The following is a 14,980-nucleotide window of genomic DNA, read 5'->3' as shown; positions in this document are numbered from 1 at the left end:
GCTTGATAATCAATAGAGGACCCTTTCAGGAATATTAGTAGCAACAATCAATTTACAACAAACAAAGTAGTATATTTCACCAGTCAATAATCAATCACATTTCCCAGTATACATCTTAAAACTTCGCTCGTCAACGATTTCTCGCAATACAGATATAAAAAAATCGGCTTGTATCTATTGCTAATCAATGATCTCGCATAAACCACTCTAGCTCATTCTTCTCGATACTTCCGCACCCAATTACTACAACAATAACCGATATAAATTTCAATGCCTACGCAACTCAGGCGCTTACAATTAATCTATTCTACCCAACAAACTCTCACTACCATACGCTGAATCTATTCGCATCACTTGGCATAAAACTCTACCATCCCGCTCGAAACTTCGTATTCTATATTAAAAAAAAAAAAAAAACTAACCACCTCTAAACAGTCTCTTCTGGCTCACCCAGATTGGAGTAATTCAGACTCAAAAACTCTATCTTCCTTCTGTTCAGACTTATCTATTTTTCTTTCCGTTTCGGCCAAATTTCTACCTCGCGACCTATCTTTTTCACGGTTCGCAACAGACTCCCCGTTCCGTTCGCTTCTTAGCAATTCGTATATCGCTACTCGCTTTCACGCATGCGCCGCTGTGAGTTTTTCATCCTTAGCATTCTCATACATTTACCCTCGGATACTCTCGTTTATTATCATCCCAATACAATCGTTCGAGTCTCTCAATGACCTACCCGCGATATCCTCGCGTATTATCGTCTCGCGTCAACAATCTCTATCTTAGTCTATCTACCTATCTGTCTCGGTGACACATACCTCGACTATCGCGAATCCTTCGAGTATTCTATTTATAATACACTCTCCTAATTCTCGAACATTCTTTTACATTACAATGTGCTTTCCATCTCGGTAAGTACAGCATACATACATTCTCAATTGTACAATATTTATTCAGTCTCGTTAACAATTCTCTTCAAGAATTCACGGTAAGTATTCGTTTTGACCAAATACTTTAATGACAATTAAATTAATCTATTAATCGACTTTACTCTTTCAGCTTTTCATGCTTTACAGGTTTCCCCTATCACAATTCTCATCACGCGCTCGCATTATGACCGAACACCTTATCATTCATTTAACTAACTTCGGGCATCCGCAATTCTACTCCGATTGATATGAAATTTGGCATACGCATCCTTAGTTTGATTATCCGTCGATTCACCGAACGGATTGTCGATCGCTTTATTTTTACTAATTAACAATTTAGGGGCTTAAACAATTCAGCTCCGACTGACTTGATTTTCGGTGTACGTGCTATCCACGCTACACGCTATCGTTTGACTGAAGGAAATCTTCGTAAAACCAGTTTTACTAATTAACAATTCCGGAGCATTCACATTTGTGCTCCGATTCACATAATCGTTGGTTCTCGCGTATCTCATCACGCCTTCTTTCGATTCACCGAGTAGATTCCTTCTACTTGCAATTGTTTCTAATTAACAATTACGGGGCATCGATGCTAATGCACCGATCCGCTCAATATTTGGTTTGTGTGCTCACAACCGTGCCTCCTTACATTTTACCGAAGGACTTCCTCCTCTTTGCAAAACCGTTAGTTAACAAAGTCGTGGCATTCGCAATTATACACCAATCTTCGCGATACTTTGAATTCGCATTTGTACTGATGTCTACTTTAAATTGACCGAAGGAAAACTTTCTCCTAACAATAATGTTAATTAACTAATTCGGGGCGTGTGTAATTATACATCGATTTTCGCGATACATCGTTTGCACCTTTATACTGTTATTTACTCTAAATTTACCGAAGGAAAATCTTTTCTTAACAATAATACTAATTAACTATTTCGGGGCATGCGTATTCTTGCACCGACCCACATAATACTCAATGTACAACTCAGTCGTACTGCTTACTTAAATTTGACCGAAGGAAAAATCCCGCACTATCAACAATACAAAATAACTAATTCGGGACATGCGTAATTTTATCCCTATTAATCTCGTATTCAGTATACGCACAGTCTGTCAGCCCTACTTTGACTTGACCGCAGCAAATCACTTTATTACTAAAATTATTACTCAACAGTTTTGGGGCATGCCTATCAATGCGCCAGCCACTCTGATACTTGGTCTGCATACAGTCTGTATGTCGTCCTTCAATTTGACCGAAGGAAACTATCGCTATGCAACCGCTTACTAATTGACAATCTCGGGCGGGTACAACACTGCACCGATCACCCTGATATTCATTTCACCCATTGTCAGTGTGGCGTATTTAGTTTTGACCGAAGGAAAATATTTTTTCATTCAACAAATTACCAGTTAACAATTTGGGGCATATACGTTCACGCACCCATTACTTAGATATTCGGTTTACACTTAGTCCGTATGCTATACTTTAATTTTACCAAAGGAAATCTCGTTTTCACACGAATCATTAATTAACAATATCGGGGCATGCGTAATTATCCACCGATTATTATGCATCTTCGTTTACACGCAGCTTGTGTAATTAACTTTAGCCTGACCGTAGGAAATATCTCTATCTGCGATACTCACTAGTTAACAAATTCGGGGCATCGCCATTTATGCGCCGATCCGCATGACACTCAGTATACCCCTATTATGCGCTACTATCTTTAATCTGACCATACCGTTTCTCCCTATCTCTATTCTGAGCTATTCGTTCACAACTATAAATCCCTGATACTCATTTACTCATCCGCTGGACTTTATTCAATCGTTTTCAAACGCCTGTATCTACTCTACGCACTTCATTTCATTCGGTCAAAACTTCTCTATCACTTTCGAGTATAAGAGAAAAAAAAAATCAAATCATAAGCTCTACTTTACTCTTATGTAAACACACAAAAAAAAAACTTATACTCGGTTTCGCGGAGTCCTCGCGTTCGTTACCGCTTTATGGGAATACAATCTTTATTCCCTTTTTTGATTATTGGCATTTTTCCAATATATTGTAATTAACATATAAGCTAATTTAACGCGACTTACGAACTAATCTTAATACTACCTTAATTATAAAGTAACCATAATCTAACTATCTCTAACCGCTTAGCTTTATGCTGCGTGTTTGCAGCGCAAGTTGCGCCGGGCCGCTACTCGGCACCGGTCGCAATATGACCCTTCGCAACCCTCTACGTATCTTATGTACTTCGATGTTAATAATCTATACAATGGCTATGATGGAACCATTACCATACGGAGAATTTCAATGGATGGACAATATCGATAGTTTTGAAGTAATGTCGGTACCGATAGAATCCGATATCGGTTATATTTTAGAGATCGATCTTGAATATCCGTACATGTTGCATGACTTTCATGTTGATCTTCCGTTCTGTCCTACAAGGGAAATACCTCCTGGAGGAAAACGTTACGAAAAACTTCTAGCTACACTGCACACTAAGGAGCGTTATGTCATTCACTATCGCAATTTACAGCAATGCATTCGACATGGTTTGGTCGTAACGAAAATTCATCGAATTGTTGTACCTCTCGGTGCAACAAGATATTATTTTGGGATTCGATCCGCTCAAAGGGTTGGAACCCACGAGGAAAACAAGGAAAGTGGTCAAGGTCGTACACAAACACACACTGCACCACACTTTTATTAAAATAACCCCTTTTATTTATTATAACACTTACAATTTCGAGTGGTTATTACCACTGATTACATTTAACCCTTTGTTGAATTGGTACAATTACCCGATTAAAAGATTACACTTTGATTGTTACAATTCGAGTAGTTGATTATAATAGTTGGATTTAATTAAAAGAATAATACTCGGGTTAAAGTCCTCGCTCGTGACTTAGACCGGTCGGCGACACTCGTTATCGCGGATGTAATATGACTCGGTTCTCGCGACGCGCGTAACGTATCGTTACGTTTAGATGTATGACAAGACTCTCTCGCCGGTCCTTAGACCGCCGAATATATAGGCGTCGCAGAGTCATCGAACTAGCGACATTCGTGCCGTGTGCAATGCGGACTTCGTCCTCTTGCATTTCGGCAGTTCGTTGTCCTGTCGAAATGCAAGATTTGCTTTTTATTACTAATTGTTCGATGTGCGTGCGGTCATTGCTTGCGTTCGATCAGTGATCGTTGTCCGCACGCGTTATGGAATTTGCAGCCTTGCATTTCCGCAAGTCGTTGCTATGCCGAAATGCAAAGGTTGCTTTGCAGTAATAATCTTGCATTTCCGCCAGCTCGTTGCTAGGCTGAAATGCGAGACTTAATTGTGGTAGCACTCGCGGGCTACAACACCATTCCCCCGTTAGAAAAGAAAAACGGAGGAACGGAGTTTTTCGTGAAGTAATGATTTTAGAAACGAGTACTTTTGCTTCTTTTCAATATTGATCTAGGAAGACTAAAACTATTTTCCATTTCTAATTCCTCGTTTCTTTGGTATGATTTATTTTTTGATTTGCTCCGTTTTTTCTTTCGTATGATGTATGCTATTACTATTGCTATTGCTATTATTATTACTAGTAGTACAGAAAATCCGCTTGTTGCCATTGGGTAAATAAAATGTTTTGATTGAAAATTTATGTTTTCGTTTTTATCAAGTTTATTTTTTTCCTCATTTAATTTTGCTTTGAGATTTTTCAATTCTGAATGATTTTCTGTAATGTCTTTTAGTTTTAATTGTTCATCTATATTTGAATTTACTTTAAGATTTGCTTTATCCTCTATTATGGATATATTATATTCTGGTAAGAATGACTCTATTACCGTCTCATGTGTCGTCTTTGGTGATTGTAACGTTGCGTCAGGTGTGATTATTTTACATTCGTTTTGTATTGTAATTTTACCCGTATTCTCAATCGTCCTTTTTATTTTCCCGTGGTCTTTACACTGTATATAAATTTCTTCTTTTTTCGCAGTCGTATATAACCAAGAGTGTGGATTATTTAAGGGTATCCACAGGGTATTATTTAGTATTGTTTTTTCTATTTTACAATTCGTATTATATTCGGTGTTTCCTAAATATATTTCTATTTCGCACGTTTTATCTAAGTTCGCGCGACGTATTGCGAAGTTTCCATTACATAAATATTCGCTATCGAGTTTTTTACATTTTTGTAAATTATTTTCAGTTATTATAAAATAAGAATGTCCTTCTATGTTCACGGCGAATAAGGGATTTTTTATTTCTAAATTCACGAATACATTTTTGTGGTGTGTTACAGGTAATGTAATAGCGTTTATTAATTTATATTTTGATGGTGCGACTAACGGAAATTGTAAAACCGTAAATATGCTTTTTGAGTCGCAATAGGCGCTTATAGTAGCCGTTTTTTCTATCGTTGGCCACTCGTTATTTCCGATTTTAAAGGGAAAACGAAGTTCTTCGGAAAGTTGTAGACTTGTGTCTCTAAGGTTTTCTATGATAGCGCTAACTGGTGTTAATCTAGGATTTAATGTTCCTACTCTTATGAAGACTAAGTATTCTAAAATGTCTTGTGCGTCACGTATTAAGTCATTTAGTATTGCGTTGATGACGATAAAATGTTCGTGTATATTGATTGTCTTTTCATTTGTAAGTAGTTGTGTTTTTAACTTTTTTGTTGCGTTCGCTAGTGTATATTCGTTAGTCTGTATAGTCTCTTCAGTGTTTTCAATGTGAGCTATTGTCGTCTGTAATATTTTTATTTGATTTTTTACAGCGTGTTGCGTTGCTTGTTGTTTGTTTTCTAGTATATTTAATTGCTCGTTTATTAATTTTTCGTCGTCGGCATCCATAGTACCGAATAATGTTTTCGCGATTGTTCCTATTCCGTTAATAAGTCCTCTTTTTTGGATTTTTGATTTTTGAAATGTGGACGTTATTTTCGTTACTAATTGGTCAGCTTGTCTGTACCCGTTTTCTAGTATTGATTTAAGATTTGCAAAAATGTCTCTGTCAATGTTTACGGAAAGGTGACATATTGCTCCGAATTTTTGTATATATTTTTGCGTCTGTTCTAATCTTATTGGTAACGCAGTAATGTTTATTTGTATGACTAATTTCCAGGATGATTGTATTAATTGCAAGTCTCCTATGTGTTCGAAGTATGTTCCTGGATTGTCGTTGAATTTATTTATCTCGCAGAGTGCATCTGTTTTGATGTCGCCTTGTATTAAGGTGATGTTTAATATTATTCTGAAATTACAATATTTTTGCGTTAGTTAGATTATTTTTTATTTTATCTTATGTAGATTTTTATATTCGTTCGTTTATTCGTTCGTTCGTTCGTTCGTTCAAGGTGTATTTTATCGTGGTCTCGTTTTTTATCTTCTGCTGTGTCGAGGCTTTCTCATATTATATTCTTATTAATTTGCTTGAGAAGATTTTTTATGTGCTCGCTGTCTCGTCAGTCGTCTTGCACGTTCCGTATAGTGAAGTTGTACTTGTACTATTTAGTTCGCTTAATTATGTGCGGGATTACTATTCCTGATGTTAAGTCAGTGTTTGTTGCGGGGGTGCCGATCGTTCCGGATCCCGTGAACCCAGGTCCTCGCGTGGGCCTTGCTGCCGTAATAGACCGATTGGGTCGGCAGGGTTTACTTGTTCCTGGTCGCGGTCGTGGTCGTGGTGCGCCTTTTTCTGTGATGCACCTCCGCTTTGTTCAGGAGGGTCGTGGCCGCGGTCAGTTAGACGTTCCTGACGATCCGAATCGGGGGAATGTCCGTATTTTCGGTCGCGGTCATGGTCACGCTCGGGGTGAAATTGTCCATGGACCAAATCGGGAGGGTTTCCTCCGCATAGGCGGTCGTGGCCATGATGGAATCTTGGACGGATGGACTCGGGAGGATATCGTCCGCGTAGGCGGTCGCGGTCGTGCTCAAATCCTGGCTGTCCTCCGTCTAGGTGATCGTGGTCGTGGTGTCAGTGTTAGTGATCCACGACCCGGCACTTCCGCCGATTGAGTTTTTAGTCTTTTCTTTATTATTAACTTTTAGTGTTAGTTTTCTATTATTTTTTTATTATTATTTTTATCTTTTTTATTAGTGCGGTAAATAGTTATTAGTGTAGTGTAGTTTATTTTTTATTATTGGATTACTATTTGTGACATTGGACTGTCGTCTATCTTCATTGGTGAGTTGTATTTATTTTTATATTTATTTTTAATCTTATTTTTAGTTTTCTAGGTATAGTTTAAGACGATTATATATGTTTCCCGGATCACAATTATTTTATAATCGTTTTTTATTTATTAATTTTATTAATCGTCTAATGCTCGATAAATTGTTTTAATCGGTTCGCGTGTGCGCGGATTGTTTTTCAGCCTATTTTTATCGTATAATTAACATCTAACTGAGTTCTTTTCTAATATCACGTATGGTTCTGTCCATAACGCGTTTAATTTTTTTCGATCGTCCGCGGCGTAGCGTTTCGTCATATAGTAGTACTTTGTCTCCTATGCGGGATTTAATTTCTTGCGTTAACATTTTACGTATTTGTTTATTTACTTCTTTTTTATGCTTTTCTGGGAGTCGGTACGGTCGTACGTTTACAGTCGCGGAGTCAGCTCGCGTCGTTATCTCGTGCGATACGATACTCGTACACGTCAGTGGTTCTCCCTCTAGATGGAATACGTCGCTGAATTCTTCGCATATGTTTAATAATGTTCTTTTTTCCTCTTCATTTAGATGAGTGATTCCTAGTAGATTCTTGATTTTTTCTTCACGCGGTAATTCGATTTTTTCGTTGCTCGTCGCGTGGTTTATGTTTAGCGCTTCATTAAAGTCTTCTGTTAAATTTTCAAGTTTGACATACGGTACTTGTATTTCTACTTCGTTCTCCGTAGTATTTATGACGCTCACGGGGCACATGTATTCGCGGGGCTCGACAAGGCAGCTCCCGATGAAAACCCCTGGCGCGGTTTCTTCTGCTTTTATTATTCCAATGCGATTTTGGTCGGTTACTGCTTGGATAATAGTTTCGCTGCGAGGTGTCAGCGTTAATTTTTTGTAAGGGTGGAGTTTTAATGTTACTCCATCAACTTGAAGATAATTCTTTTGATCGCTTTTAATTTTATGCTTTTGTAGGAAATCCATACCGAGTATTCCTGCATAGTCGATAGGGAAGTCGTCCTTCACGATGTACATGGTGTGTTTTATTTCTTTATCTCCTATCAATACGGTTGCCTTTATTTTTCCTATGGTTTTGATTTGATGACCCGTCACTCCGGTGAGAGCCATTGGCTTCTCGGTTATGGGCGTTTCGCCTTTTAAATTTCCTACTTTAATTAGCGTTAGTGTAGCGCCGGTATCAAGTAATAGATTTATACGCCCCTTTTTTATTTCTTTTATTGGCAACGTTATTAGTCTAAGACCGCTATTCGCATGATGTCCGGTGACTTGCGTTATTTGATGCTCTATCGCTGGTCGCGTTCTTCGCGTCTTCGCTCCTTCTTCTTCTTCGCTGCTATCAGACGATGCGTCTTCGCTATCGCTGTTTCGCTTGCTCCTTTGATTTCTCACCTTTACGGCGGAGTTTACTCGCTTTGTTTTGTTCTCTATTTCACGTTTTGCGCGTGGTCGCGTATTTTTGTCGGGTCGCCCGTTAAGTGTCCAGCACTCTTCGCGATTATGTCCCGCCTTTTTGCAATACGTGCAAAATTTTTCGACGGTATTAATTCCTGCTGGCTTGTCAGCTCGCGGCAAGGAAAATTTGTTCGCGTAGCGGCTCGTCCGACAGTTTTGACCGATGTGGCCCGTTTTTCCGCATTTTCCGCATTGGGGTGCGGGGTTTCGTAAATTTCGCGACGAGTAATGATTCGAGTCGATTTTCTTATCGCGTTGATACGCGCGGTGTCGGTCGTTTAGACCTTTTATTTTTTCTTCGGTACTTGCTCCGGCTATGGCTTCTTGAAGCGTTCGGAAGTGCTGAGAGCGTACTAATGTATTTATTTCTTCGCGTAGCCCGATTTGATAGTTCAATAGCGCCTGATCCTTAATATTCTCCAGGATGCCTCGTCGTAGCTCGGGGGTATGGTTTTTCCCTTCCTCCATGGAGTCGAATAGCTCCATGGTCAAAGTATCTACTCGACGACCGAATTCTTGTGCGGTTTCCGTCGGCCTTTGTTTCAGTGCGTTGAATTCGAGCTGTAGATGCGCGGTACTTCTTCGACTCAAATATTCCGTTTCTAGCTCGTCCTTCAGTTGTTTGTAACTGGTAATTTCTCTATCTTTAAATGCTTTCATCGCCTTTCCTTTGAACTTGGTATGTAATACGGCTTCTAATAAGGTCGATGTATCCGCGGGATGAACGTGTTGTATGGCGTATTCACTCGCCTGTATGAATTCTTGCACGCGATCTCGCGAGGTGCCGTCCATCTCGGGGATCATATTGCGTGCTTCTTTTAATGTTAGGAAGTGGAAGGATCCTCCGGATTCGCGAGATATGTGCGATGATGAATTATTCGTCGGTTGTTCGGAAGTTCGTGAATTTCTGTTGTCCTGTTGGACGGGTCGAACATTTCCTCGTTCGCGAACAGCAAATTCCAATTGGTCTATCCTATCTTGTATACCGGCGATTGCTGCTATTAATCGATCTAGGACTTCGTCCTGTCTATTTGTTACTCGCGATCTGCCCGTGGTTCCTCCGAGAAGTTCCATCTCCGTTACGTTTAAGCTTGCATGGCCCAGGGGGCTACCTTCGGTGTTATCGTTTTCGTCTTCGTCTAATTGGAAGGTCACTTTTCTTCTGCCACGTCTATTTTCAGGAGTACCGAGATCTTGCGGGCTGGTTAAATTTTGGGCGTTATCTGCGCCTGTTGTTGGTGAACGTTCAGGGGTATTGTCCCTGGGTGGAGTACGCGTCGTCATGTCACGGCTGTTTTGAGTAGTCTCGTCCGTGTCAATTATATTTTTATCGCGTTTTGTCGCGTCTTGTTTTATTGTGTTAAAATCGTTTAGATCTAACTGGAATTCGCGATTTGTTATCACGTATGGGGGTAAGTTTATATCGTTGTCGATTAACTGATTCGAATTATCGGTTATGTTATCGTGCGCGTTACTAGTTAAGTTTAACGGCGGTTCGCTATTTGCTCGCTCGGCGGTGTCGATTATTAACCTACGGTTACGCGGGTCAGTATTCTGTGTGTCTCTTGTTTCAGACATGCACAGTTGTATCGCTTACATGAATTCGACTTACATTAGGAGAAACGCTCGCGTCATTGTTGCGCTGCTTGGCTCGCTCAGCTGTTCGGATGTGAAGTTCTGCGGAGTTGGCAGTCCGTGTCAGCTGTCGATGTCGTGTTGTCTCCTCTGTTGACACCGTCTCGATGCAAGGTCGTTGGTGGTTGGTCCTTGTAATGCCTCGGGTCCTGGCAGCCTTCCTTGGTACCGTGGTAGCTCCGGGCGTCGACCTCTGCGTGGTGTTGTCACTCACTTTTTTACTCACTTTTTGCTGAGCTTTTTATTAGCTCTTGTTATAACGTATGCTCGTTATATTTTTACGTCTCTTCTCTTGGCTGAGAGATCGTAATCGGAGATTTCTTTATTTCTCCGGCCCGTTACCACTGCGCGGTTTTACACGGGTCTTGTCTCGTTTCCTCTAGCGGTTAAGATCGTCGGGTTCTCTTGGATTTCCCTTCGATTCTTCGGTGATATTTCACCAGATTATCCCACCGCTGCCACCAATTTTGTTGTACCTCTCGGTGCAACAAGATATTAATTTGGGATTCGATCCGCTCAAAGGGTTGGAACCCACGAGGAAAACGAGGAAAGTGGTCAAGGTCGTAGAACAAACACACACTGCACCACACTTTTATTAAAATAACCCCTTTTATTTATTATAACACTTACAATTTCGAGTGGTTATTACCACTGATTACATTTAACCCTTTATTGAATTGATACAATTACCCGATTAAAAGATTACACTTTGATTGTTACAATTCGAGTAGTTGATTATAATAGTTGGATTTAATTAAAAGAATAATACTCGGGTTAAAGTCCTCGCTCGTGACTTAGACCGGTCGGCGACACTCGTTATCGCGGATGTAATATGACTCGGTTCTCGCGACGCGCGTAACGTATCGTTACGTTTAGATGTATGACAAGACTCTCTCGCCGGTCCTTAGACCGCCGAATATATAGGCGTCGCGGAGTCATCGAACTAGCGGTATTCGTGCCGTGTGCAATGCGGACTTCGTCCTCTTGCATTTCGGCAGTTCGTTGTCCTGTCGAAATGCAAGATTTGCTTTTTATTACTAATTGTTCGATGTGCGTGCGGTCATTGCTTGCGTTCGATCAGTGATCGTTGTCCGCACGCGTTATGGAATTTGCAGCCTTGCATTTCCGCACGTCGTTGCTATGCCGAAATGCAAAGGAATATTAAAATTTGCGCAATCTAGATGGCTTCGAGGATATATAGTGTTAAATACGCGATTTAGAATGCTTTCGAATAACGATTTCGAGCGGAATCTTTACAAATTGATGAACAATGCTGTATTCGGAAAAACAATGGAGAACGTACGCGATTATAAAGACGTTCGACTTATAACATATTGGGACGGAAGATACGGTTTAAAAGTGATGCTAGCGAAACCGAATTTTTGCAGTAGGAGTATCTTTTCTGAAGATCTGGTAGTCGTTGAATTGCGTAAACTCGAGGTAATGTTGAATAAACCGATATACGTTGGTATGTGTATTCTCGAAATATCCAAGATTCGTTTGTATGAATTTCATTACGAGTACATGTTGCCGTTGTATCGCGATAATTACACGATCATGTACACTGACACAGACAGTTTGATGTATTTGTTGACGTGCGACAACGTATACGAGGATCAAGTGTAATATCATGAAATTCGACACGAACGATTACCCTGAGGATAATGCATATGGTATTCCGCGTTTTAACAATAAAGTACCAGGTATAATGAAAGATGAAAACAACGGTGCGGTAATGACCGAATTCATTGGACTTAGAGCGAAAATGTACGCATTGAGAGTTGCCGGTAGGAACGATGTAAAAAAGATAAAGGGGGTTGGGAAAAGCGTTGTCGCGAAAACGATATCGTTTGACGATTATATTAAATGTTTGCATGACGCGCACGAACAATCGAGGTGTCAATCGCGCATACAATCGTCGTTGCATGAGGTGTACACGATTCTTGAAACAAAACTTGCTCTTAGTCCATACGATAATAAACGATACGTCTTACCAAATTCAATCGGAACTCTACCCTGGGGACATTATAAAATACCAAATTCCTCGAACACACTATAAAATACCCCTTACATTAACATGCGTCACAATACCTTTATATCAATATGCGTTTCATAACGTTTCATAAACGTTTTCGAAACGTAAACCATGTGGACTCTCGATTAGGCTTAGCAACATATTCGTTTTACCGCAGTTGGAAGGTCCGCAAATGATGCAACGAATCGAACTAGGTAGTGCAGAACCGTGTCTGCAATCCTCTCTGACCATTTCACTTGACATCAGTCGCGTCTTTCGATCGAGATTCGATACTCCTATCGTTCGAGATTGTCGCACGAATCGCATTTTGTCGTTCTTTTGACACGCGTGCGCGAACTTCGATGCGACACGGGAAAGTCACGTGCTATTTATACCGCGAACAGACGAGCCTTTCACACAGTTTATCATCTATTGACGAGTGATCATTCAACGAAAAAATGTTCATTCTGATAACGAATAAACGTGACATTCTCGCATTTACAGCCGAATAACTGCAATACATACCAAGGATCGTCTTTCTGCGAGATTTCGAAAATTATATAGAGGAATTGTGGGATCGATTACCTGATCATATAAAATCCGATACTGAAGTGAAACGTTGTCGTATGTGTTTCGAGCATTATAATCTTCCGAATCAACAAACGCAAATAGACGGTCCACCGCCTCTTATCAAGAATTGTCCCCAATGTCGCGTTGATATGCAAAAAACGCGTTGGAATGATACCTGCGCAAGGCACGGGTTTACTGAACGCGACGATAAACGCGCTTCCGTTTAAATTACACATTCCTGAATACCAATTTTACGGACCAGGTACGCGTCTTGCGAAACGATTAGCTCGCGGCGATCGAGGCATCAATCAATTAGACGCGGCTTGTCGCGAACACGATATCGCTTATTCGCAAAGCAAAGACCTCGCCAGTCGACACAGTGCTGATCGAGTTCTCGCCGATAAAGCAAAACAGCGTATTACAGCAAGCGATTCGACGTTCGGTGAGAAAGCCGCTGCGACCGCCGTGTGGGCAGCCATGAAGACGAAGACAAAATTGGGCATGGGTGTAAGAAAAAGAAAAAAGTCAAAGGGAACGAGGATTTTATCTGTAGCGAAACGCGGTGGTTTCCTGCTAATTTTACCGGTGTTGGGTGCGCTAGGATCTTTGATAGGTGGAGCAGCTAGTGTGGCGAAAGCAGTGAGCGATCGAAAAGCTGCTCGACGACAACTCGAGGAATTGCAACGTCACAATCGCGCAATGGAGGGTCGCGGTCTGTACATTGCGCCATACAAACGTGGCGGTCGCGTGAGGATGAGAACGAAGAGGGTAAAAAAGAACATCGTGGAAGAAAACAGTAGAGGATCTTAGATTACCGATCTCCGGCATCACGACGAAGGAGCAATTGCGTCGTTCGGCGTCTCTTTTAAAATTGCCATTCTTCAGAGGTGTATTCATGCGTGATGCGATGCCCGCGAAACCACGTCATAACGAGAGCGGTATCGTGAATCTCGACGATTCGACAGTCCCCGGTACACACTGGGTCGCTTACGCGAAGAGGGGAAACGAATCTGTTTATTTCGACGGTTTCGGTAATCTGAGACCATCGAAGGAACTCGAACGATATCTTTGAGGTAACATTACATACAACAGACGATCGTATCAGTCGTACGATCAAAGCGGTCAGTTGTGTCTGCGGTTTCTCTGGGAGATTGATTGGAAGAGGAAAAAGTCCTTGTGTGATAGATCGCACTACAATTCGAACAGTTCTGCGGCGACTTTTGCACTACGATCATGTCGTTGACTCTCACACTAACGGGAAGAAACTATCCTCGCGACGAATTACTTCCCTGCTTTGGACTTGAGCGATAGCGAATACGAATTGGGTCTTACGAATTTCGAAACGTACAACACGATACCGAACGTAATATCCTCGAATAATAAATTCCACTTTGACACCGACGACAAAGTGATCACGATTCCCGAAGGATCGTACGAATTGAACGCTACCGAAAAGTATCTGAGAACCGCTATAGTTGAACATACACTACCGAGTAGTGTTGACAAAGAAGAACCCGACGAGATCGATGAAATATACGATGAGGAAAAAAATATCGCAAAACAGAAATCTGTATTGATTCTTCGCGCGAACGAAAACACCATGAGAAGTGAGATCAAGTATGAATATCTAGTGGATTTTTCCAAAAAGGACAGTATCGGTTCATTATTAGGATTTTCGACGTTTCGCGTGATACGACCGAACAAGTGGTACGTGTCGGACGAACCGGTTAAAATTATGAACGTGAATATAATTCGCGTTGAGTGTAAGATTACCTCGGGTGCGTACAACAACGACAGACCAGTACATACGATACACGAATTCGCGGCGAACGTTCCTCCAGGATATAAACTATCCGTTACTCCAACGCACGTCATTTATTTCCCGGTTATCGCGCGAAACATTACCGATATAACGATACGTGTAGTGGATCAGAACGGACAGTTGATCGACTTTTCGGCGAAGAGATATTCGATTCGACTTCACATACGACGTAGACGCTAGGGGATACTATGTTCGAAGGCGGAAGATGCTCGTCTTGAATGATTTGTACGACGGAGTGAACGCATCGCAAACGTCGACATTGTGGCAACCGTTCAAAAATCGATACGATCAAACGAAAAGACGAAAAAAAGGAGGTCGATTGAACGCCACGAACGTCACCTTTCTACGATCTCTCGGATTCGTCGTGAGAA

At 41.0% G+C, this 14,980-nt stretch overlaps 1 protein-coding gene across 1 annotated transcript; it reads left to right on the top strand.

Moving 5' to 3' along the window:
- Positions 1–6,363: 6,363 nt before the first annotated feature.
- LOC108773504 (uncharacterized) lies at positions 6,364–7,050 on the top strand. Its single transcript, XM_018539337.1, has 2 exons — positions 6,364–6,730; positions 6,803–7,050. The coding sequence occupies exons 1-2, from the start codon at positions 6,376–6,378 to the stop codon at positions 6,946–6,948; spliced, it is 501 nt and encodes a 166-aa protein (XP_018394839.1). The 5' UTR covers positions 6,364–6,375; the 3' UTR covers positions 6,949–7,050.
- Positions 7,051–14,980: the final 7,930 nt, after the last annotated feature.

Source organism: Cyphomyrmex costatus, unplaced genomic scaffold (assembly GCF_001594065.2).
Source record: "Cyphomyrmex costatus isolate MS0001 unplaced genomic scaffold, Ccosl1.0 scaffold2105, whole genome shotgun sequence".
In the NCBI taxonomy this organism is placed as follows: domain Eukaryota; kingdom Metazoa; phylum Arthropoda; class Insecta; order Hymenoptera; family Formicidae; genus Cyphomyrmex; species Cyphomyrmex costatus.
This window is presented reverse-complemented; position numbering and strand designations above follow the sequence as displayed.

What these genes read in the sequence shown, in the direction of transcription:
- LOC108773504 (XM_018539337.1), top strand. Translation starts at nt 6,376, where the DNA reads ATGTGCTCGCTGTCTCGTCAGTCGTCTTGCACGTTCCGTATAGTGAAG. An exon ending in TATTTTCGGTCGCGGTCATG is followed by an intron (nt 6,731 to 6,802) that starts GTCACGCTCGGG and finishes GTCGTGGCCATG; the next exon opens with ATGGAATCTTGGACGGATGG.